The following is a 23,399-nucleotide window of genomic DNA, read 5'->3' as shown; positions in this document are numbered from 1 at the left end:
TGACCGAGGTTAGGCTAATTGGCCTGTAATTTCCTGTCTTTTGCCTCACTTTCTTAAACGGGGGTTATATTAGCGATTTTCCAGTCTGCTGGGGCTCTCTACTTCTTGATGTTCTCTTGAGTGGAAACAGTTTCGCACTATTTACCCTGCCCATACCCCTCAGGATCTTGAATACCTCCGTCAAGTCTCCTCTCAGCCACCTTTTCTCCAAGGAAAACAGCCCCAACCTCTCCAATCTATCGTCCATACCTACCGTTCTTCATCCTGGGAATCACCCTTGAGTGTCCTCTGTACTGTCTCCAATGCCTTCACATTGTTCCTCAAGTATGGCACCCAGAATTAGACGCAGTGCTCCAGATGAGGCCTAACTGTCTTATACAAGTTCAACATGACCTCCTTATTCTTGTACTCTGTGCCCTTATTAATAAAGCCTAAGACATTATATGCTTTATTAACTGTTTTCTCAACATGCCCTTCCATCTTCAATGAGTTGTGTACATATACACTGATGTTCCTCTTCCTGCACCACCTCTAGAGTTTCTCCTTTTATTTTATACTGTCTCACCATATTCTTCCTGCCAAAATGAATCACCTCACACTTCTCTGCATTGAACTTCACCTGCTGTTTGTCTGCACAATTCACCAACGTGTCTGTCCTTTTGAAGTTCAAGACTATCTTCATCACAGTTGACAGCGTTTCCAATCTTCGTATAATCTGCAGATTTTGAAATCATGCCCTGAACACTACTATCTAGGTCATTAATGTACATAATTGAAGAGCAAGGGTCCCAACACTGACCCCTGGGGAACTCCACTACAAACCTTCTTCCAATCTCCAATTTATCACTACTATTCCCTGTCACTCAGCCAATTTCTTATCCGAGTGCCTACTTTTCCATTTATTCCATGAACTCGAATTTTGCTCAAGTCTGTTGTGGCACTGTGTCAAGTGCCTTTTGAAAATCAACATACACCACATCAACATTGTTTCCCTTATCAACCTTCTGTTACTCCAAGTTCGTTAAACATGATTTTCCCTTAATGAGTCCATGCTGGCTTTCCTTAGTTCTCCTGCACATGTCTAAGTGACCTTTGATTTTTGTCCCGAACTGTAGTTTCCAGAAGTTTCCTTACCACTGAAGCCAGACTGACTGGTCTGTGGTTGCTGGCTTATTCTTGCACCCCTTTTCAAACAAGGGAGTAACATTCTCAATTCTCCAGTCCTCTGGCATGACCCCTGTGTCTAAGATTATCACTAGTTCCTCTGCAATTTCCACTCTCACTTCCCTCAGTACCCTCGGATGCATCTCATCCGGTCCTGGTACCTTATCTATTTTAAGTAAAGATAGTCTTTCGAACACCACCACCACCTCCTCAGTTATAAATTCTTCTAGTGGACCAGTTACTTCCCCCTCATCTCAGCCTGGTAGCAGCTTCCTTTGTAAAGACAGATTTAAAGTAGTCCTTTAATACCTCCGTTAATTCTCCTGCCTCCATGTGCAAGTCCCCTTTTGTTCTTTAATCCCTAATCGGTCCTACTCTCTCTCCCACCATTTTCTATTATTTAAATGCTTACAGAAGACCTTGAGATTCCCTTTTATGTTAGCCGCCAGTGTCTTCATGCTTTCTCCTTTTCTTAAGCTTTTTTTCCACTTCTTCCCCCTCTTGTCCTTTCTATATTCAGCCTGATTCTCCATTATATTTTCTACCTGACATCTGTCATACATGTACTTCTTCCTTTTTCATTTTCATCTGTATCTCTCTCGTCATCCAGGACACTCTGGATTTATTGGTCCTACCTTTCCCTGTCAAGAAAATATACCTTGACGTTGCCTGCAATAATTCTTCTTTGAACGTGGCTCATTGTTCAGCCGCCATCTTTTCTGCCAACATGGCTGATGGTTTCCTCCATTCCACCATTGCATGTTATCTTTGTATCCCTTGCATCTCTTAGTATCCAGAAAACTATCGTTCACAATGGGTAGTGCACTGGGGTAGAGAATTCCAAAGGTTCTCTAACAGTTTAGGAAGAATTCTCTTCTCGGTCATAAATGACTGACCCCTTATTCTGAGATTGTGCCCCCTAGTTCTCGATTCACCAGCCAGGGAAACATCTCTCAGCCCCTTAAGAATTTTGTTTCAGCAACAACTTGTATAACGCCTCAATGTAATGAAATGGTGCTTCACAGGAAGATTGTAACACAGAGAATGACACCAAGCTACAAAAGTGGTTTGGGGCGGGGCGTGGGTGTTGGAGGGGTGGAAAAGCATTTCCTGAATGGCAGGATCTTCATTCCGAGGGGGCAGAATGGAGTCCAGCCTCCACCCCCAGATGCAGATCAGAGGCGGGCACGGGGGTCTGCAGAGTGCTGAGGTGGGCTGTTTAAAAGGCCAGCCTTGGTTCTCTGGAACAGTGTCGCAGCTGTTTGCTTAAACATCAAGTCCTCTAACAAAAACAGAAAATGCTGGAAAAACTCAGCAGGCCTAACTGAAGAAGAGTCATCAGGACTCAAAATGTGAACACTTTTTTTTCTCTCCACAGATGCTTAGACCTGCTGAAATTTTTCCAGAATTTTCTGTTTTTGTTTCAGATTTCCAGCATCCGCAGTATTTGCTTTTATCAGGTCCTCTAACTCTTGCCCTTCACAGCCCCTCACTGCCCCATCCACTCCCCATTCCCATTCATGCCAGCCCATGCACCCCACCCAACCCCATGACCCCTCTGTCAACTTAGTTCTAACTCATGAGCCCAACCTCCCACCTCACTCCCTTTGCCCTTACACACTCCATGCCAGTTCATCTAGTATGCACCATGGGGAGATCTCAGGAGCCATGTTGAGATGAAATAAAATAAAGTTCTAAGTATCTATCATATAGATAGGCTAGAGGAGATTTTTTTATTTCAAGTCTTACAAAGGTGGGCAGTTTTACTTTTTAAAAGGCTGGCCATAATTCTACAGAGCTTATCTACACGTCATCTACTGCGTTATAACGGGTCTGTTTGAACTTAGTGCTGAGTTCACATGGCTTGCTGAGTTTGGGTTTTCCACATTTGGGAGTCATATTCTGCCCCCTCCAGTCAAGTCTAAAGGTAACAAAGGTATTCATGATGGTTTCGGCAGTGGATCAGCTGACACTGTTGAAGCTGAGCAATGTTACCTTGTGGAAAAAGGCTGCCTTTTTATGTTTGACAGGCGCTGGTTGATTTTCCCTAGTTTCCCCATGAAATGGTGGTGAGCCATCCTGAGTAAGCTTGCCAATTGCTGAATTTGGTGGTTGTTTCACGGGCCCCTGCCTATTGGAAACTGTACGTAAGTGTGTAACAAATAAAAATAGCGGAAAAACTCAGCAGGTCTGACAGCATCTGCGGAGAGGAACACAGTTAATGGTTTGAGTCCGTATGACTCTTCAACAGAACAGACTCAAAATGTTAACTGTGTTCCTCTCCGTAGATGCTGTCAGACCTGCTGAGTTTTTTTCCAGGTATTTTTATTTTTGTGTTTGTTTTGGATTTCCAGCATCCGCAGTTTTTTTGCTTTCACATAAGTGTGTGTTTTGTTTTTTTTTGTTGACAACCTGGTCCAATAATGAACTGAAGAATTTGCATGTTTGACTGAAGCAATTCCTAACAGTACAATAATAACTTTTTATTTGCCTACTATCCTTACTGTAGGAAAAGCACTGCAAGGTGATTTTTAAATACAGTAGCTGACCAAGTCCTGTTGGGGTTGGATTTGTGGTTTTTCTTCCCCTTCTGAAACTGGTTGGCTCCTTTGCTGGAGTGCAGTTTCCCAGGTGCTGATCAATTTTTAATGTCTCGCCCAAGTAACTATTTTATTAGGCCAGAAGCAAAATACTGCGGATGCTGGAAATCTGAAGCCAAAACAGAAAATGCTGGAAAAACTCAGCCAGTCCAACAGTATCTGTGGAGAGAAAGACAGAGTTAACGTTTTGAGTCCATAGGACTCTTCAGAGCCACAGAGGAGTAAAAATGAAATAAAGTAAAAATAAAAATCACATTTTTACTTCTGTTTAGTTTTCAGTGTAGCTGTTCCCTCAGTCTCCAGTAATGAGTTCCTCACCTTTGTTATTTTCATTTGGTAGATCATCAGTTTGGGGACGATGATCTTGTAAATGCTGCAGGCGGTGCTGTTGAGCCTGATGGGACCAATTCTAAAGGTAACACTTACTTTCTGAATCTTTTTTTGGTTCCTTTTTGATGTGCTGCATGGTGTACTGTTGATCCCCGTAGACGCTAATAACTTTAATGAGATTTGAATTCTCTGACCATCTCAAAGGATCACACAACAAAGTTTCACATTTTTAAGACCTTTACTGTAGCACTCGCTCTTGCAGTAGTGATGCGGATAATAACCAGAATAGGCAGGAAGGGATGGAGTGTGCAAACATAACAGTGCACCAGCAAGTAATGTCAGTATAGGGAGAAATGGTTAAAAGACAAAATTAAAGGCTCTTTATCTGAACATATGCAGCACTTGTAACAAGGATGAATTGATGGCACAAAAAGAAATAAATGAGTATTTGATAGCCATATGAGAGAGATGTTGCAAAGTGACATGGATATTCAAGGGTATTTGACATTTCAGAAGGGCAGAAAGACAGGAAAAGAAGGTGGGGTAACTCTGTTAATTGAGGATGAGATCAGTACTGTACTGAGAAATGATCATGGTTTGGAGGATCAAAATATTGAGTCAGTTTGGGTGGAGGTAAAAAAAATAGCAAAGGAAAAAGTCACTGGTGGGAATGACTGAGGAGACTTTTCTTTTTGAGGGTTGCTAGTTTGGGGAATTCTCTTCCCCCAGAAAGCACTGGAGGTGGATGATTGAACTTGAGGCTGAGTTAGATAGACTTTTGATAGACAAGGGAGTCATGGGTTATGGAGGGCAGCAAAGAAAGTACAGCTGAGACCACAATTGGATCAGCCATGATCACATCGAATGGTGGAGCTGGCTCAAAATGACCCGCCCTCGCTCCTGCTCCTAAGTCTCATGGTTTATAAGCCCTCTGACAGCAGCTACGCTGTAGGACGGAGTATAAGTCAAGAAATAATGGGAGCTTGTAAGAAAGGCACAGCAATAACCATGGGTGACTTTAATCTTATAGATTGGGTGAATCAAATTGGCAAAGGTACCCTGGAGGATGAGTTCATATTGTATGTATTCAAGACAGTTTCTTAACACAACATGTTCTGGAACTGATCAGGGATAAGGTTATTTTGGACCTGGTAATGTGTGATGAGGCAGGATTAATAAATGACCTCACAGTGAAGGATCCTCTGGGTAAGAGTGATCATAACATGATAGAATTTGAGGGTGAGAAATTTGAGTCTGGGAACTCATGTCTTACCCTTGTAATTGACTTTAGCCAACTCTCCTCAAGCATCAATAAAGTGGAATGGGAAAAGGGGTTTAAAAATAAGATGGTGGAGAAGCAGTGGCAGACAATAAATAAATCTCTCAAAGCTATATTCCATTGAGAGAGACTGAGAAGGCTGATATGCAGGTACAGCAAGTAATTAGGAAAACTAATAGAATGTCATTGTTTATTGCGAGGGGAATTGAATGCTTCAGTTGTACAGGGCATTGGTAAGACCACATCTGGAGTACTGTGTACAGTATTGGTCTCCTTATTTAAGGAAAGATGTAAATGCATTAGAGGCAGTTCAGAGAAGGTTTACTAGACTGATACCAGGAATGGACGGGTTGTCTTATGAGGAAAGGTTGGACAGGTTAGACTTGTATCTACTGGAGTTTAGAAGAGTAAGGGGTGACTTGATTGAAATGTTTAATATCCTGAAGGGTCTTATCAGAATGGATGTGGAAAGGATATTTCCTCTTGTGGGAGAATCTAGAACTAGGGGTGACTGTTCAAAAATAAGTGGTCGCCCGTTTAAAACAGAGATGAGGTGAAATTTTTTCTGAGGATCATGAGTCTTTGGAACTGTCTTCCTCAAAAGGCGGTTCAAGCAGGGTCTTTGAATGTTTTTAAGGCATAGCTAGATAGATTCTTGATAAACAAGTGGGTGAAATGTTATCAGGGTAGGGGGATCTTACAATCAGATCAGCTATGATCTTATTGAATGGTGGAGCAGGCTTGAAGGGCCAAGTGGCCTACACCTGCTCCTAGTTCGTATGTTTGTATCTTATGTCCCTGTGGCATTTGTAACCTATGTTCCTTTCACAACGTTGACCAGGCTGGAATTCTGTCCTGTTCCCCCTTTCCCTTACCAAACCTGAAACCATAAGTAAATTGCTATGCTCTCCATAGAGACTGCTGACATTTAACAAGAAATTCAAACTTTCAGTTAATAACAGGATGACACGTCAAGAGTTTGTTTTAAAACTTTTACTCTAACAAATGACAAAAAAAGTTGCTTTTCATAGACAACTTATACTTGAAAATCAGAGAAGAGAGTTTCACCATTTAACTTTTGTGTGACTGAAAATCTCCTCCTATGGTTCTATGTTACACTGACCCTTAAGTAAACATTTCACTCTCCAGAAACTAGCCTAAAATTCCCAGCTTCCAATGGCTTGCTTCCTTTTTTTCTTTCCTAGCTGGGTACCCTCTAATGCCTGGAACTAATCCTCCAATAATGTAGCCCATTTGATCGGCACACCATCCACCACCTTCAACGTTCACTCTCTCTGCCACCGATGCACAGTGACAGCCGTGTGTACCATCTGCAGGATGCACTGCAGCAATTCACCCAGGCACCTTCCAAACCTGCAACCTCTACCGCAAAGAAGTACAAGGCCAACTGATGCATGGGAGGACCACCACCCAAAAACTCCCCTCTAAGCTATGCACCATCCTGACTTCGAACTATCTTACCCTTGCTTCAGTGTCGCTGGGTCAAAATCCTAGAGCTCTCTCCCTAACAGCACTGTGGGTGTTCCTACAACACACGGACTGTAGCAGTTCAAGAATGTGGTTCATCACCACCTTCTCGAGGACAATTAGGGATGGGCAATAAATGCATGTTTTGCCAGTGATGGCTACTCCCATGAACAAATAACTTTTTTATAAGCTGACTTTATGTTGTAGATCCCTCATTCTAGCCCATGCTAGGCAAATCTTCTAGCTTCTTTTAAATCCTCACAAACTCTCTTCTCTCAAATTGTGAGCCCTCACTGACATTCTACTTGGTGAATGATAGAGTTTGTATTTTCTCTGCTTAAGGTACAGGCCTGGTTGCTTCTATCTCTTCCTTTCTATACCTCTTGGATGGCTGCAAACCACACAAGACTAAACTGCAAAAACTCTGTGATATTCATGGGTTTATAGGGAAGCCTGCAGCCTGATCTCAAAATGGTTTCCTCTGCCTTCTTTCCCATGGCAACATAAAATGCATAAGCCTTGTATCTAAGTAGAAATGCTAATTATCTTTGATCTGAATTCCCTTTCAACTTGAAAGTAAATGGATAGTTTACAGCACCACTTTTTGCAACTTGATACCCATAATGTCTTTCTGGGCTTTTGGGAAACTCCTGGTCTACTCACTGTAGGCTGAGACTGCAGCCATTGTCTCTAAGTGTAAATACCTTGCATCTTCCTCTCAGTAAAACAACCTGAGCCCTCCTTGACCTCTAAGCCTGCATGATTTGGTTGTTATTGAGACACTCCAGAACAGGTCACCTGACCCCTTCATTTACCCTAACTTTAAAGCTGTACTCCCAAAATATGTTATAAACCAAAAATACAGTCCTAAAATGTAATCTGATAAACCTCAATTCTAACACTTTGTCAAACACACAACTCATGGCATGGAGGCAGAGATAAAGCCATTTTCCAATGTTTATTAGTCTTTATTACTCTTGATTTCCCCACTGGGTGGGATGGGGGGCGGTGGAGCAAGTGTCAACAGTGCCCTACTTAAAATAGGCTTTAGCTGCATTGTGTGGGTCCACTGTTCATCATTCCATGCTGCAGAATGTTGGTGCATTCCTGAGAAAGCTCCCCGAAGGAGGAAATGTCTGAGATTATGATGATTAACCAAAAGTGACATGATATGAAATGGTCTGGGCAGAATGTACATTTTGTACTTGTTCATTGTCGGTCATTTATCTGGGGAGAGGTGGTGTGGGGAATGTTCAGATGGCATGTTCCTGTAACATTTTGATTTACCAATTTTGGGCAAATGGGCACTCCCATTGTAACTGCTTACAATTACTCCTTGTGGCTATGGCTTGCTTCTTTTGCCTGCTGAGTTGCTGGAATAACTATCAGTTCATTCAGCCCCCTTTAATTTTTCTTTCAAGCACTCTTCCTCATCTGAGATTGCGAGTAGGTGAATTGTGGACAAAGGTTTTCCACTATTTGCATCAAATACATTGCAGATACACAAGATGCACCAAACTAGCTTTGCTTCTTTAGCTGGCAAGACCCATGAAAATAATTCTAAGATGCTGCCTTGTTCTTTACTTGAGAGCTGCATAATATCTGCCAGCAACTGCACATGTTCATAATTAAATTGCCTTGTTTGGAATTGGTAAGAAGTTGACATGACTGGGCAACAATGTGAAATTTGCCTTCAGAATTCTTGTGCAAATTAGACTTCCAACTTTTTCCTTTGACAATGGCCTTTTACAATCTCCAAGATTTTGAGGACTGTGTACATATTTTGTGCTGGTGCATTTATAATTTTATCACTTTCTTATTAATTGCAAGTGGATTAAAGATTAGGAAAGGCCATTCAGCACCTAGAGTTTGTCTTTTTTTATTCCGCTCCCCCCACATTCATTTGGATTACAGCTGTTCCGACCTTGGTTTTCTTCCCACTTATGATCCATGTTCTTTGATTAATCTCACCATTTGCTTATTTGAGTTTTGAAAATAGCATTTGAGCCAGCATCTCCAGCCCTTTTGGAGAAGTCTGTGGAAAGAGGAGGGAGCTCATTTTTTATCACGTTTTGGGTTTTAAACAAAAGTGCTTCTTGATTTTGCTTGCAAATTACCTAACTCTCATTTTGTAAGGAATGCTCCCAAAGGTGATGGCGTAGTGGTTTTGTTGCTGGACTAATAATCCAGAGACCCAGGGTAATGTTCTGGGGACCTGGGTTCAAATCCAGCCACAGCAGATGATGGACTTTTAATTCCAGATTTTTATTGACTTCAAAGTTTAAGGATCACCACGAAACCATTGTTGTAAAAACCCATCTGGTTTACTAATGCCCTTTAGGGAAGGAAATCTGTCATCCTTACCTGGTTTGGCCTACATGTAACTCCAGACCCACAGCAATGTGGTTGACTCTTAAATGCCCTCTGAAATGGCCTAGCAAGCCACTGAGTTGTAACAAGCCGCTACAAAGTCACAAAAAAGGAATGAAACCTGACGGACCACTTAGGCACCGGAAACAACAACAGCAATCTCAGCCCTGTTGACCCTCCTTACTAACATCAGGGGACTAGTTCCACAATTGGGAGAGCTGTCTCTCAGGCCAATCAAGCAATAGCCTGACATAGTCATCCTCACAGAATCATACCTCACAGATAATGTCCCAGACTCCTTCATCACCATCCCTGGGTACGTCCTGTCCCACCGGCAGGACAGACCTAGCAGAGGTGGCGGGACAGTCATATACAGTTGGGAGGGAGTTGCCCTGGGAGTCCTCAACATCTACTCCAGACCCCATGAATTCTCATGACATCAGTTAAACATGGGCAAGGAAACCTCCTGCTGATTACCACCTACCACCCTCCCTCAGCTGATGAATCAGTGCTCCTCCATGTTGAACACCGCTTGGAAGCAGCACTGGGTGCAGAATGTACTCTGGGTGGGGGACTTCAATGTCCATCACCAAGAGCGGTTCGGTAGCACCAGTACAGACCGAGCTGCTGAGTCCTAATTGACATAACTGCTAGACTGGGTCTGTGGCAGGTGATAAGGGAACCAACGAGAAGGAAAAATATACTTGACCTGATCCTCAACAACCTGCCTGATGCGGGTTGTCCATGACAGTATCAGTAGGAGCGACTGCCGCACAGTCCTTGTGGAGGTGAAGTCCCACTTTTACGTTGAGGATACCCTCCATCATGTTTGGCACGACCACTGTGCTACACAGGATAGATTTCAAACAGACCTAACAACTCAAGACTGGGCATCCATGAGGTGCTGTGGGCCATCAACAGCAGCAGAATTGTACTCAAACACAATCTGTAACCTCACGACCCAGCATATCCCCCACTCTACAATTACCATCAAGCCAGGGGATCAACCTTGGTTCAATGAAGAGTGCAGGAGGGCATGCCAGGAGCAGCACAAGGCATATCTAAAAATGAGTTATCAACCTGGTGAAGCCATATACACAAGCGTACTTGTGTGCCAAACAGCATAAGCAGCAAATGATAGACAGATAGAGCTAAACGATCCCACAACCAATGGATCTGCAGTCCTGCCACTTCCAGTCGTGAATGGTGGTGGACAATTAAACAACTTACTGGAGGAGATGACTCCGCCATTATCCCCATCCTCAATGATGGAGAAGCCCAGTATATCAGTGCAAAAGATAAGGCTGAAGCATTCGCAACAATCTTCAGCCAGAAGTGTTGAGTGGATGATCCATCTTGGCCTCCTCCAGAGGTCCCCAGCATCACAGATGCCAGTCTTCAGGCAATTCAATTCACTCCACGTGATATCATAAAACGGCTGCAGGCACTGGATACTGCAAAGGCTATGGACCCTGACAACATTCTGGCAATAGCACTGAAGACTTGTGCTCCAGAACTTGCCTTGCCCCTAGCCAAGCTGTTCCAGTACAGTTACAACATTGGCATCTACCCGGCTATGTGGAAGATTGCCCAGGTATGTCCTGTCCACAAAAAGCAGGACAAATCCAACCCGGTCAACTCCTGCAGGAGTCCCTCAGGGTAGTGTCCTAGGCCCAACTGTCAGCTGCTTCATCAGTGACCTTCCTTCCATCATAAGGTCAGAAGTGGGGATGTTCGCTGCTGATAGCACGATGGTCAGCACCATTCATGACTCCTCAGATATTGAAGCAGTTCATGTCCAAATGCAGTGAGACCTGGATAGCTTGGCAAGTGGCAAGTAACATTTATGCCATACAAGTGTCAGGCAATGACCATCTCCAACAAGAGAGAATCCAACCATTGCCCCTTGATGTTCAGTGGCATTACCATCACTGAACCCCCCCCCCCCCCCCCCCCCCCACTATCAACATCCTGGGGGTCACTATTGACCAGAAATTGAACTGGACACACCATATAAATACTGTGGCTACAAGAGCAGGTCAGAGGCTAGGAATCGTGCAATGAGTAACTCACCTCCTGACTCCCAAAGCCTGTCCTCCATCTACAAGGCACAAGTCAGGAATGTGATGGAACACTCCCCACTTGCCTGGATGAGTGCAGCTCCCACAACACTCAAGAAGCTGGACACCATCCAGGACAAAGCAGCCTGCTTGATTGGCGCCACATCCACAAACATTCACTCCCTCCTCCACCGACGCACAGTAGCAGCAGTGTGTATTATCCACAAGATGCACTGCAGGAATTCATCAAGGCTCCTTAGGCAGAACCTTCCAAACCCACAACCACTACTTCCTAGAAGGACAAGAGCAACAGATAGAAAGGAACACCACCGCCTGAAATTTCCCCTCCAAGTCACTCACCGTCCTGACTTGGAAGTATATCGCCATTCCTTCACTGTCGCTGGGTCAAAATCCTGGAACTCCCTCCCTAACAGCACTGTGGGTGTACCTATACCACATGGACTGCAGCAGTTCAAGAAGGCAGTTCACCACCACCTTTTCGAGGGCAACTAGAGATGGGCAATAAATGCTGGCCCAGCCAGCAAAGCCCACATCTCATGAATGAATTAAAAACAATGCATCTACATACAGGGCTGCTGAATGTTGGGGTGGTGCATTCTTCATTTTATCATGACTTGGACTTGGGTGTAAGGAATACAGTTTTGAAGTTTGAGGATGGTTCAAAAATTGGCAATGTTGTTGATAGCGAGCTGGATGATATTGGCAGACTAATGAATTGGACAGACATGTGGTAGATGCCGTTTAATGTGGCTAAGTGCGAGATGATGCACTTTCAGCAGAACACGTGAAGAGGCAGTACAGTCTGTTTTGCGAAGGGATTGCGTGAACCAAGAACCTGGAGATCATGATCACAAATCTTTGGACGTGGCAGGGCAACTTGGCAAGGTGGACACGTTAGTTGAAAGGTACAGAGGAGGTTTATCATAACCAGGTGATGAGGAGCTGCAGTTGAGAGGAGAAATTGGAAAGGTTGGGACTGTTCTCCTGTGGAGCGGAGAAGATTAAGGGGAGATCACGATAGAGGTATTCAAAATTGAAGGAGTTTGGCACAGCAAGTAGGGAGGAACGTTTTCCTCTGGCAAGTGGGTCAGTAACCAGGGGTCATGTACTTAAAATAATTGGCAAAAGAACTTTAGGGAGAAAGTGAGGAAAAATTATTTCATGGAGTTATATGAAAAGCATTACCTGAGAGTGGTGGAATCTGATATCTGATTCCCTAGGAATTTTTGAAAGGCAGTTGAACATGTACTTGGAGAGGACTAATTTGTAGGGTTATTGGGGTGGGATGGGGAAACAATGATGTGTAAATTTTACAGCTCTTTCCAAGAGCAGGCACGGCACTACAGGACAAATGCCCTCCTTCTGTGCGGTGGATTCTAAAGCATCTTAAATGATAAAGGATTTTAATTATATCACCACTCAATCCATAAACTTTGGGGAATACAACCTGTACTTATAATTTAGCATTGGTACCATTCTGGCCAATTTGCGTTTTGATTAAACATCTTTACGCTCTAGTTTAGGTGAGTGCTGAGCGCACTTGAGGCGTTAGATCCTTCCAAAGGGCTGCACCTGTTCTGATAGCTTGGTATATGTGTTTATCTGGGTTATGGTATTCAATGTGGGGTGGGGAATAGCCAATGTTACATTGGCATCTGAAGTGACTTCCTCCCATCACCCTCCCCCCCCCCCCCCCCCCAAAACATGGCTGCCCCAAGGGGCTAGTGTTGCGGAGCTAGTGGAAAATTCTTGGACTGCATCGCTGGAAGAAAGTCAATTATTTTCTTTTGTTTGACACATCCCAGTGTGTGATGTTGTGCCTAAGTGGATGGAGAAGGTAGGGCTGGAGGTGCATAATTTCAAGATATGCACTCTCAACAGGAGCACTGAAACGAGAAGGGAAACTTCATCTGATTTTAAAAAAAAAACTATTGGCATTCATCTTCAAAGAAGCAAAACTCCTACATTGCCAGGCCATCCCCATCTTGCTGGAGCAAATTGACACGGGTGAACAGTGCAACGACCAAGGAGGCAGTGGGAAATCTGCAAGCTCCAGTGAAGGATCAGGTTGAGAGAGATGGTGAATGTGTCAGATTAAATGTGGAAAATGTTTGACATTCCTCTTGCTCTAAGTGCTGATTTTTTGTTGTTGTTGTTACTTTTGCTCTATCGTCAAGATTCCTTTGTTTAAAGGTGTTCTCACCAAACCCCTCTGTCTTGCTGCCTCTTCAAAAGCCTTTGGTTTTTTTTTCAAAAACCAGTATTTGAAGCTATACATGCGGATCTCCTCTCACTGCCCTCATCATTAATTTCCTGCTTGGTGACCAGTTCTCCCTAAGTCATTCTTTACTTCTGTCCTATTAGTTTCTTTCGTAGCAAGTTTCTTTCTCAGACAGGTCTAATTTTTGTTATTAAATCTTTTGCAGGCAATGACAAGAAAGATGTTCAAGGTATGGCTATTATCATTAACTTTGAATCAAAATAAAGCATTTAAAGGGTTAAAGGAAATATGCATTGACAATTTAATGAGGTCACAGGGTGGACAGCCCAAGACTGCTTTGGATTTCTGAATCCATTTGCTGGCAGCTCGCAATTCTGTTTGGCTTATTGAGATTTGTAAATGGGTGATTTCATAAAAGAAGCAGGGTTGGTGGTGGTCCAATTCATGGAGTCCAAATTGCTGTAGCAACGTAGATTTTGAAGTGTATGTTGCAGTCTGGAGCTATGAATAGTGATGGTAGAGGCTCCAATGTTGTTCCATCACATGGCTGATTGGGAATCCTACCCACTCTTATTACCTGCTATTGGAAGGTGTTGAAATGGTTTACAGTTTGATACTCAACCTGTATCACCTTTAGCCAAGTCCTGGGCTGGGACTTGTACCCAGAGCTTCTGGCTTAGAGGCAGGGGTGCCACCCACTGTGCCATAAGACCACCTAAAAGAAGCAGTGCAGCTGCATATTTTAAGCACACTTGATCAGCACCTCAGTGATGGCTAAGGCAGATAGATCGTGGGAAGAAATCATTGTGACCAATGCAAGTGCTCGGGACCTGATTTGTGTAGAAAAGGTAGAACTTGTGTTTTTTATTTGGCACTTTCACATCGTTGGGCATCCCGAAGTGATTAATCATGCTCTCACCTTGTTCAGGCAGCCATCTGAGACACCCAGTGGAAGAGCAGAGTTAAACTGGAGCAAGAATGGACCATTAAATCCACTGCTTCTCCCAGTGGAGAGAGTTATAATCGTCTCTAAGCTCGCGTGCTCAATTGCTTGACTGGACCACCTCTGATTTTCAAAATGTGGAATCACAACCACGAGTTTGCCTCAGCCTCGTGTCCAAGTGTTATCGTAAGAGCAAAACTGCTATTGTGCTTACACTTTATACCTTGCTGCCACCTAGTGGGTCATGTACATGAAGGCGTCATCTGTAAAAATGATCAGAGATAATGAAAATAGGCAGGGTCTCTTTAAAGAGAAATAATGTAATTGTGTCTCAAACATTTTTAGGTGGTGGCAATAGTACCCTTACTGGTATTATCACAGGTGTGCTGCTGGCTTTGGGCGGTGGAGTGTCCAGTTATGTCCTTTATCAAAAGAAGAAATTGTGTTTCGCTTTGACGGGTAAGATTGCTTATAATTTGCAAGTTAATTGTGGGGGGGGGTGGTGGGGTTTGCTCATTGATTCTTAGAAATCAATTTGATTCTAAGAAATTTGAGGAGTTGGGAACTGCTGTGAGGCTGTATTACTTTAGGAATTTGGAAATGTCATTTAATTGTTACGGGGTGGGGGAGGGGAGGGTGTTCCATGAGTCTTTATCTCTCAGCCACATTTCAGTATGGGTCTGCTTTTGCTATCGAGCAGCTCTGACTGTGTAATGTTGGTCTGCACTTGGGGTGATTTTTGCTTTGCATCCTCGTTATGTTATTTTCCAGGCCCCGAGCAGATGGAAGTCAGATACCAGGAGACATGACTTGCTGGTGTCCACAGGAAATGGACTTTGGTGCTCGTACCCTAGAGTATGAGGATCTCATTAAGGGCAGGCAAAAAACACACTTGGGAGCACCAGGAATTTAAGTACATTTTTTTTTTCAAAGCAGGTTGAATATTGGTACCAAAGAGGCATTCTAGTTGGAGACCATGAAGGCAGTGGCTATTACGCTCCTGTGTCTAGTTTTGGCTGCAAGTCCTTTCCAAAAGGTGTTCCTGCACCAAGAGAATGACCTGCACCACCAGATAGTGGGCAGGTTTAGTTACTGTCAGTGGAACATAGTTTTGAGCGTCCACCTAAATGTGTTGGGGTGAGGGGATGGGAGATTCGGCCCTCAGTGTTTTCATCAGCAACGCACAAAATGCTTGGTGTTTTGTTTTTTTTGTATGTGTATGAATGAAACGGAGCTGGGTCAAATTCAAACTCTGCAAATAGTCTTGGTACAGGGTGGGGATACATGCTAACTGTGGAGAGGACTCTGTGAAGTGATGCTGTCTTTTCTAGGGTGTTTCACTCGGCTGCTTTCTAGTTTCAGGACAGGCCCTGCTGTTGGATTCTGACTTCCTGTACGCTATTAGTGGCGTTGGTGTGAAGCCAAACCATTTCACTCCATATAAAGCACCCTGAGGGAACCCAGTTTTCACTTTCCAAGGCCATTTTCCACAGCCAGTGCAGATGCATTAGCTAAATAACATTTTTATGGTTATGCGAACATGACTGCGCCCTTGATATGATTGTATTGTAGTGAGACATCAGTACTGAGTGCAGTTAGATCACTGGCAGGAGTCATTGAACCGGTGCTGCCTCCACTCATCAGGATCCTTCCTAACCATTCCATCATGCCCAGTAGGGGTGCAGAGATTTAGGTTAGGAACTTTCGTTGGTTTTAAATTGGCTTTGGGATAGAAACAACCTGCTATGTCAGAGTGGTTAGAACATTTATAGAATGCTAGAGCAGGAGACATGAAGTTGCTTGCTTTATGTCATCTGCTTTCAGCAACAATAGTCTGAGAATGACAATCCCTGCATTTGTATTACTCCTTCAATATAAGATATCAGAATACTCGATTTTTTTCTATATAGTGGGAATGTACTTAGTTTAAGGCGAGGACCTACCATCCATGGTTAATTAAAGCATCAAACGTGGAAAGGTACATAACTGCACAGAGATGAGTGGCAGGTCAGATGATTGGTCAGAATATAAAGAATGGCAGAGAATGACTAATAAGTTGGAGTATGAAAAGGAGCTAGCTAGAAATGTAAAAGCAAGAGTTTCTACAGGCATTTAAGAAGGAAAAGAATGAGTAAAGTGAGTGTTGGTCCTTTAGAGAGTGACAATGGGGAGTTAATAGTAGATAATAAGGAAATGGTGGATGAAATGAACAAATATTGTGCATCTGTCTTAACTAATAAAAAATACAAAAAACATTCCAGTAATAGCTGTAAATCAGGAGGTGGAAGGGAGAGGGGAACTTGGTGAAATTAGAATCACTAGGGAAGTGGTACTGAGCAAACTGATGAAGCCTTGGCCTGACAAGTCTCCAGGTCCTGATGGACTTCATCCTAGGGTCTTAATAGAGATGGCTAATGAGGTAGAAGATGTGTTGGTGTCAATTTTCCAAAATGCACTGGATTCTGGAAAGGTTCCATCAGACTGGAAAGCAGCAAATATGACGCTTATATTCAAGAAGGGTGTGCCGCCACATGGACTTGCAGCGTTACCTCTGTTTCTCTCTCCGTGAATGCTGTCAGTCCTGAGTTTTTCCAGTATTTTTTGATTTTTCTGTTCTATAAAAGTAAAGATGTTAGGGTTCAGTTATACAAGACATTGGTGAGACCACATCTCAAATACTGTGCACTGCTTTGGTCGTCTTATTTAAGGAAGGATGTAGATGTGTTGGAGGAGATTCACAGGAAGTTACTGGACTGATGTTTGGAATGAGTGGTTTGTCTTATGAGGAAAGGTTGGACAGGCTGGGCTTGCTTCCACCGGAGTTTAGAAGAATGAGGCATGATTTGTTTGAAGTTTTTCAGGATCCTGAATGGTCTTGACTGCAAGGCTGTGGAAAGGATGTTTCATCTCGTGGGTGAGTCCAGAACTAGAGGGCACTGTTTTTAAAATGAAGGGTTGCCCTTTCAGAACAGATGAAAAGTTTCATCTGAGGGTTGTGCAACTTTGGAACTCTCAACTTCTGGAGGTGGGCTGACAGGATATCTTCTAAGCAGAGGTATATTCCTGTTAGGCAAGGGAATCAAAGGGTATCTGGGTAGATGGGAATGTGGAATTCGAAAGACAAACAGATCAGCCATGATCTTATTGAATGGCAGAGGAAGCCCGAGGGGCCAGACGTCCTACTTCTCATATTTAAGAATAATTTGCATCTGTATTACTCCTTCTTCAATATAAGACATCCTAAAGCATGTTCCAGGAATGTTATTTGACAGCCATGTGAGATGATATTAGGCAAGGTGATCAAACGCTCGGTCAAAGATGTAGGTTTTAAGGAGGAAGGAACAGTAGAAGAGAGGCAGGTTTTATGGAGGGCATCCCAGAGCTCATGGCCTGGGCAACTGAAGGCACAGCCACCAATGGTGGAGTTGGTGGAGATTATAGAGATGGTAAGGATGAGGTCATGGAAGGATTTGAAAGTAACAAGCAATTTTAAAATCACGGCATTGCTTAGCCGGGAGCCAATGTAGGTCAGCGAGCACAGAGGTAATGGTTGAACAGGACTTGGTGTGGGTTAGGATACAGGCAGCGGAGCTTTGAATGACTTTAGATTTGACTTTGGAGTGTGTAACGCCAGCCAGGAGTGTTGGAAGATTCAAGTCTAGAGAGAACCTAGTTTTTCCCCAAAATGAACCAAGCTCATGGGAAATAAATCAAACTGCTTAAAAACACTCAATTTATCCTGTTTGTATTTCCAGGGAACTCGGCTGATCAGAGCACTAAGCAGGAGAATGTTCATGGCCAGCGAGAGGACCCCCAATGTATGTATTCAGTTGCACAGTCAAGTATAACAGTATTTTTGCCCCTCTGGAATGCTTATCAATGTCAAAATGAAATACAATTATGTAGAAACCTGATCAATTTAAGTTGATGTCTTTCCAACTTGTTACCTTCATCCTGAGAGTTAGAGCCTGGTCTCCACTTGGTGAAATTCAGAGGCCAACACTGAGATTGAAAGTCATAGGATTTCATCCTTACTCCTACTGCTTATGGGGGTCTCTTTTTGGAAGTCCAGCCAGTTTGACTCCTATATCTTAAAATGATAAGTCTCACCAGGTGCCCTAACATGAAGCAGTTGAATGCTGAAATATTGAGATTATTAACTGTGTGGTGGTGTGTTACAGCTCGCTGTTGGAGTCAGTTGTTGTACCACCAAGCACTTTTCCATGTTGTAGCCTGGAGCTATGGATAGTGATGGTAGAGACTCCAGCCATGTGATGGAAAGAATGTTGACCAGGAATCTCTCCCGCTCTTACCACCTGTAATTGGTGTGTGTTGGAAGGTTTTGCAGGTTGATACTCTACTGTTTGGCCACATTATGAATGCACCTTACTTGGCCATCAAGCTCTTGAGTAGAATTTGAACCTAGAGCTACTGACTGAGACAAGGATCTACTCACTGCCACATGACCCATTAACTGAGTATACATTAAATTTCCTTCCGCAACACCCCCCCCCCCCCCCCCCCCCCCCCCCCCAAAACCACCTTTCTGAAGGAGCAAGCCTATATTTGGATATGTCACCCCAAATTGTCCAAGAAATAATTTTAATTTTAGTGATGACTAATCGCAATTTATTTTTGGAGGATCCAGGGATGGAGACTATAGGATGAAGAACCTTCACAGCTGGGTTAAAAACCAGAACCACTGTGTCTCAGCATTGTCCATGTGGTGAAATGCTTTTGCAGTAGGGGTTAAAGGTTCAGCCCACCACCACCACTTCTGGCCAACTAGGCATGGTTGATAATTGCTATTCTTGCCAGTGACACCCACATCCCATGAGATGCCGCCTCAGTTTTTAGTCTAGACACTAAAGGAACATTCCTGAAGTTGCTGGCTGGCTGCTTGAAATTGATGTGTTGTGTAAACCTCGCAACTTTCCCTCTTGCTCAACCAGGAATCTGCTAAGTCAGCAGAGTTTGAAGATTGGGCCAGGAGCCTTTTGTGATAAACATCAGGGCACTTGGCCAAGAAACCCTACATTTCCATCTACAAGATTCAGATTAATATGGGAGATTAAGGGTGATCTAATTGGGTAAAATAAGGTAAAATAAAGGAATTAGTAGGGTAGACTCCCCCTTTGGTGGGGGAGTCCAGAAGGCATAACCTGAAAATTAGAGTAAGGTCATTCACTGGTGATATAAGAAGCACTTCTGTACCCTTTGATAGCCTCATTTAACAAAAATCTATACATCTCAAGTTTTCAGTTAGAGTTTTCTAGGTTTCCACTATCATATGTATGAAGAAGTGCTATAAATACTGGGAGCTTGTGTCCTAGAACTCATGTAAATCAGCAATGGCATAAAAGCAGCCAATCAATCAGATCCATCCAGTGTTTACGCTGTTCAATCTTGCCATTAGTCTTTGCTCCTTCCCCAGAAATGTGACTGTTAATGCCTGATCTTTTAATGTCAAAATGTATCCAAACATTGTGTGTTTTGGTTTTTTGGTTAGTTCACAGTTAATGTCAATGGCATGAGGAAATATACTATCAAAACATTAAATTGATGTGAAAAATGGTGCAACAGTTGTCTGTATTGCTGGCATTTCTGTTCTGCCCTTTTCTGAGCCTAGCAATGTTTGAGGCCAGTTCTAACAGATACTGCGATTAGCTGACTGCACAGATGAGAGGCTGGATTTTCTCCTTGTATCGGTACTGACCCTGATGCCACAGGATGTGGGGTCCACAACCTACACCTAACCCCAACCTCTTTGAGGGTGTAATTTGAATTTCTGGACCTGTGGCCTCAGTTTTTCTGTCTCTCCGCACCCATTCTTGACTTTATTGGGACACAACAATACACCAGGATTGAGTGGGGCATTCATTTCTAGTTGTTTTTTTGGCATTTCTCAGTTCCACAGTAGCAGTTGCATGTAGTAGCTGGGACACTGGGCAAATCAATGAAATGAACTGTTATGTTACCAACATACTGCTCAGCTATGAAGGGGTGGAAACTCTGATACTCCAGTGAATTGGAATGGATGGAAAATCATAGCGTAAATCAGAAGTGGAATTTCTATTCCAAAGTATTTAATGCAAAGCAATTAATCAAATCTTCTTTGTGTTCTGCAGCTTACAGTACTCTTTTGAAAGAACAGCCAGCTGGGAATAACTAGAAGGTAGCAGAGGGGGGAAAAAAACTGGAAGCCAACGTTCGTCCGACCAGAAACTACCGTGTTCCTTCAGATTTGTTTCTTGTGCACTCTTATCTATAGTGTTCAGATTTGTTTTTGATTTTTAATTGTTTTTCTAATGGCCCTGGATTTCGAAATGTGGATTTACCTTCACCTTCGCTTTCGAATGAGAAACCTGACCTAAACTTTCTGGAGAAGTTACAAAAGTTTCCTTTTATACAGAACCAGAGGGAAATTTAGAGAGTATCGCAGGCACCACCTTCCCTCTAACAGCTGTAAATTAGTTAAACTGGCTTGAGCTTTTTCTAGAAATGTTAAATTGTGAATATAACTGCTTATTTTTTTTTAAATGCTTCACTGTGCTGAAAATATGCATAAGATTGAGGAGCAAATAATGACTTGATTTTAAAAATAAAACATGTTGAGCAAGCCTAAAGTATGCACAGTGGAGTTGTGGATTATAGAAGTTTTAGACCTTGGAATAGTTATAGGTAAGGTTTAGTTTTAAGTAGTTTTATGACTTGCACAAAAAAAACCTGGTGTTTTTACTGAGTTATCATTGCTGATAAATGTCATTCAGAAAGTTTGTATAGTGTTTCTGTAAGACTTGCAGTGCTGTGCATTTTATGCTCTGGTAATTGAATAGAAACTTGTTGGAGGATTTTTTAAAAAATAATTATTTTTGTTCTCCTGCTGCCCCCTCTCGGTAGATTTTTCTTATTGACTTGGAGAGGGAGGTGCTGATTGGAGGGAGGGAAGTTTGTGTGTGTGTAGAGGAATCACCATTAAGTGAATTGCTAGCGTGGGAAGTATGTAATGGATGTCTGTACAGATTTTAAGTTCCATTTCTTTCTTTTCCTACCCCATAACCTCCATTCCTGACCTGCAGAATTCAAATTTCAAACGGTAATTCAGAAAATGTTAACTCCATTAAATTAAATCTGTGTGTCAGCAGACTTTATTTTGCACAGAGTTGATATAGTTGTGTGATGCCCTCCCAAGTAACAGCATATACTGAGTTTCAAAATAAAGGTGACAAAATGCTATTTTTATTTCAACCTGCGGTTACAGAAGGGAGGGTGTGTGTTTTTCATATTATGGTAAGTATCAATTGCTTGATCTTTAAATTTGGAATACACAAAAATTTCAATTCCAATCCTAACTCATTCAGAACTTTCAAGATCCCAGGGCAGTGCGCCCCCTCGACAGCTTGTGGTGCTGCAGGTAGCCATATATAATTTTTAGGCTAGCTTTGAATTTTGGTGCTGTTTTTCGCTCCATTATTGGTGTCAGTCATGTTCAGCTAATTGCGAGGAAGCTGCATTGGTTTGGGGGGTGGGGGTGGATGTGATGTCTCTTTGGCATCAAGATGGTTCACGATGACATGGGTGTCAATGGAACTTGGTAACCCACTCAATCAATCCTCTGGCAGATTCTGGCTGTGATACGCCAGGGTTTTGGTCACTAAATAGAAATTGGGTTGGTGGTGGACCTGACCCCCAGCATTAACACCCTGCCTGCCATCCATTGCTTTGACTTTTGTAGCTACGACTGCATGCTCTGTGAAGCCTAGGAGAGCACTCTGCTGGTCGGCTGTGGTTTCAGGCCATTACGTTCCAAAGGGCATCCCTATTAACAACTGGGTGTCACAAAACTCTTGAATCCAGACTCTCCCGAGATTCTTCACTTCATCGAGAAAATTGAAACCGTCATCTGGAATTTCTTGGCTTGGAGACTCTCAAAAGCATGATGGCAGCATGTGAAATAACCAGATAATTCCAAGAAATCTTTAGATCTTGTACAGTCCCTTAAAGTCCAAGGAAAGCCCATGTAGAAAGATCACAGAAGCTGAAATACCATACAGCCCTTACTGGTGGAAATATTGCTCTGTACTCTTGGTTTTCACTAGAAAAAGTGTAGGATCTTTTCCCCCAGTGATTGCCTCACTTAAAAAGAATTAAACTCAATCTCATTAAAAATACAAAATTGACAAAATATGTATTTTTAAAAATGGAGCAGTCTCATTTGAACGGAAGCTTGTTCCTTCAACTCACTATGATTGGATGAGAGAGTTGGTGGGTGGGGTTGTTGAGGGAGGAACAAGATTAGGAGAGACTGTTTTGCATTGCTTTACATCAAATATGGAACTGTAATAATAAAACAAATGTTACTATTTGCATATGTGTAACTTTGCTAAAATGTGTGATTAAACAACTCACTGTTTGTGAACCAAATTATTTAGTCTCTGCTTCAGATACTCCATAAACGTTATTGCAGGACAATCCATGTTTTGGACACATTCCCAAGGTTTTCAACATTCAGCAGCAACCTTTTTCCCTGGATTTTATTTTAAGTAGTGTCACCATCCAGTGAAAATAATTTTCTTTTATTTATAAACATTGGTATACACAAGGAGACAATGGCATTGTGGTAATGCCACTGAACTAGTTATCCAGAGGCCCAGGCTAATATTCACCATAGCAGCTGGTGGAATTTAAATTCAATTAACAAAACTGGAGTATAAAGTTAGTCTCAGTAATAGTGACCGTGACAACTATCATCAACTGTTGTAAAAACCCATCTGGTTCACTAATCCCCTTTTTAGGGAAGGAACTCTGCCATCCTTACCTGGTCTGGCCTGCATGTGCCTCCAGTCTTACAGTAATGTGGTTAACTCTTAACTGTCCTTTGAAATGTCCTAGTTGACTACTCAGTTCAAGGGCAATTGGGGAT

The 23,399-nt window shown here is 42.7% G+C and overlaps 1 protein-coding gene across 2 annotated transcripts in view; it reads left to right on the top strand.

Moving 5' to 3' along the window:
- cd99 (CD99 molecule) overlaps positions 1 to 22,900 on the top strand; it is a 28,827-nt gene extending 5,927 nt beyond the window's left edge. The window contains exons 2-6 of one of the 2 annotated variants that reach the window (XM_041199876.1): positions 4,105 to 4,179; positions 13,739 to 13,762; positions 14,822 to 14,935; positions 18,232 to 18,294; positions 20,605 to 22,900. In XM_041199876.1, the coding sequence (XP_041055810.1) occupies positions 4,105 to 4,179; positions 13,739 to 13,762; positions 14,822 to 14,935; positions 18,232 to 18,294; positions 20,605 to 20,648 (320 nt within the window). In that variant the 3' untranslated portion in view covers positions 20,649 to 22,900. The remainder of the gene's footprint in view (positions 1 to 4,104; positions 4,180 to 13,738; positions 13,763 to 14,821; positions 14,936 to 18,231; positions 18,295 to 20,604) is intronic. The other variant, XM_041199877.1, reaches the window with a different exon arrangement.
- Positions 22,901 to 23,399: the final 499 nt, after the last annotated feature.

This window comes from Carcharodon carcharias, chromosome 11, assembly GCF_017639515.1.
Source record: "Carcharodon carcharias isolate sCarCar2 chromosome 11, sCarCar2.pri, whole genome shotgun sequence".
NCBI lineage: Eukaryota > Metazoa > Chordata > Chondrichthyes > Lamniformes > Lamnidae > Carcharodon > Carcharodon carcharias.
This window is presented reverse-complemented; position numbering and strand designations above follow the sequence as displayed.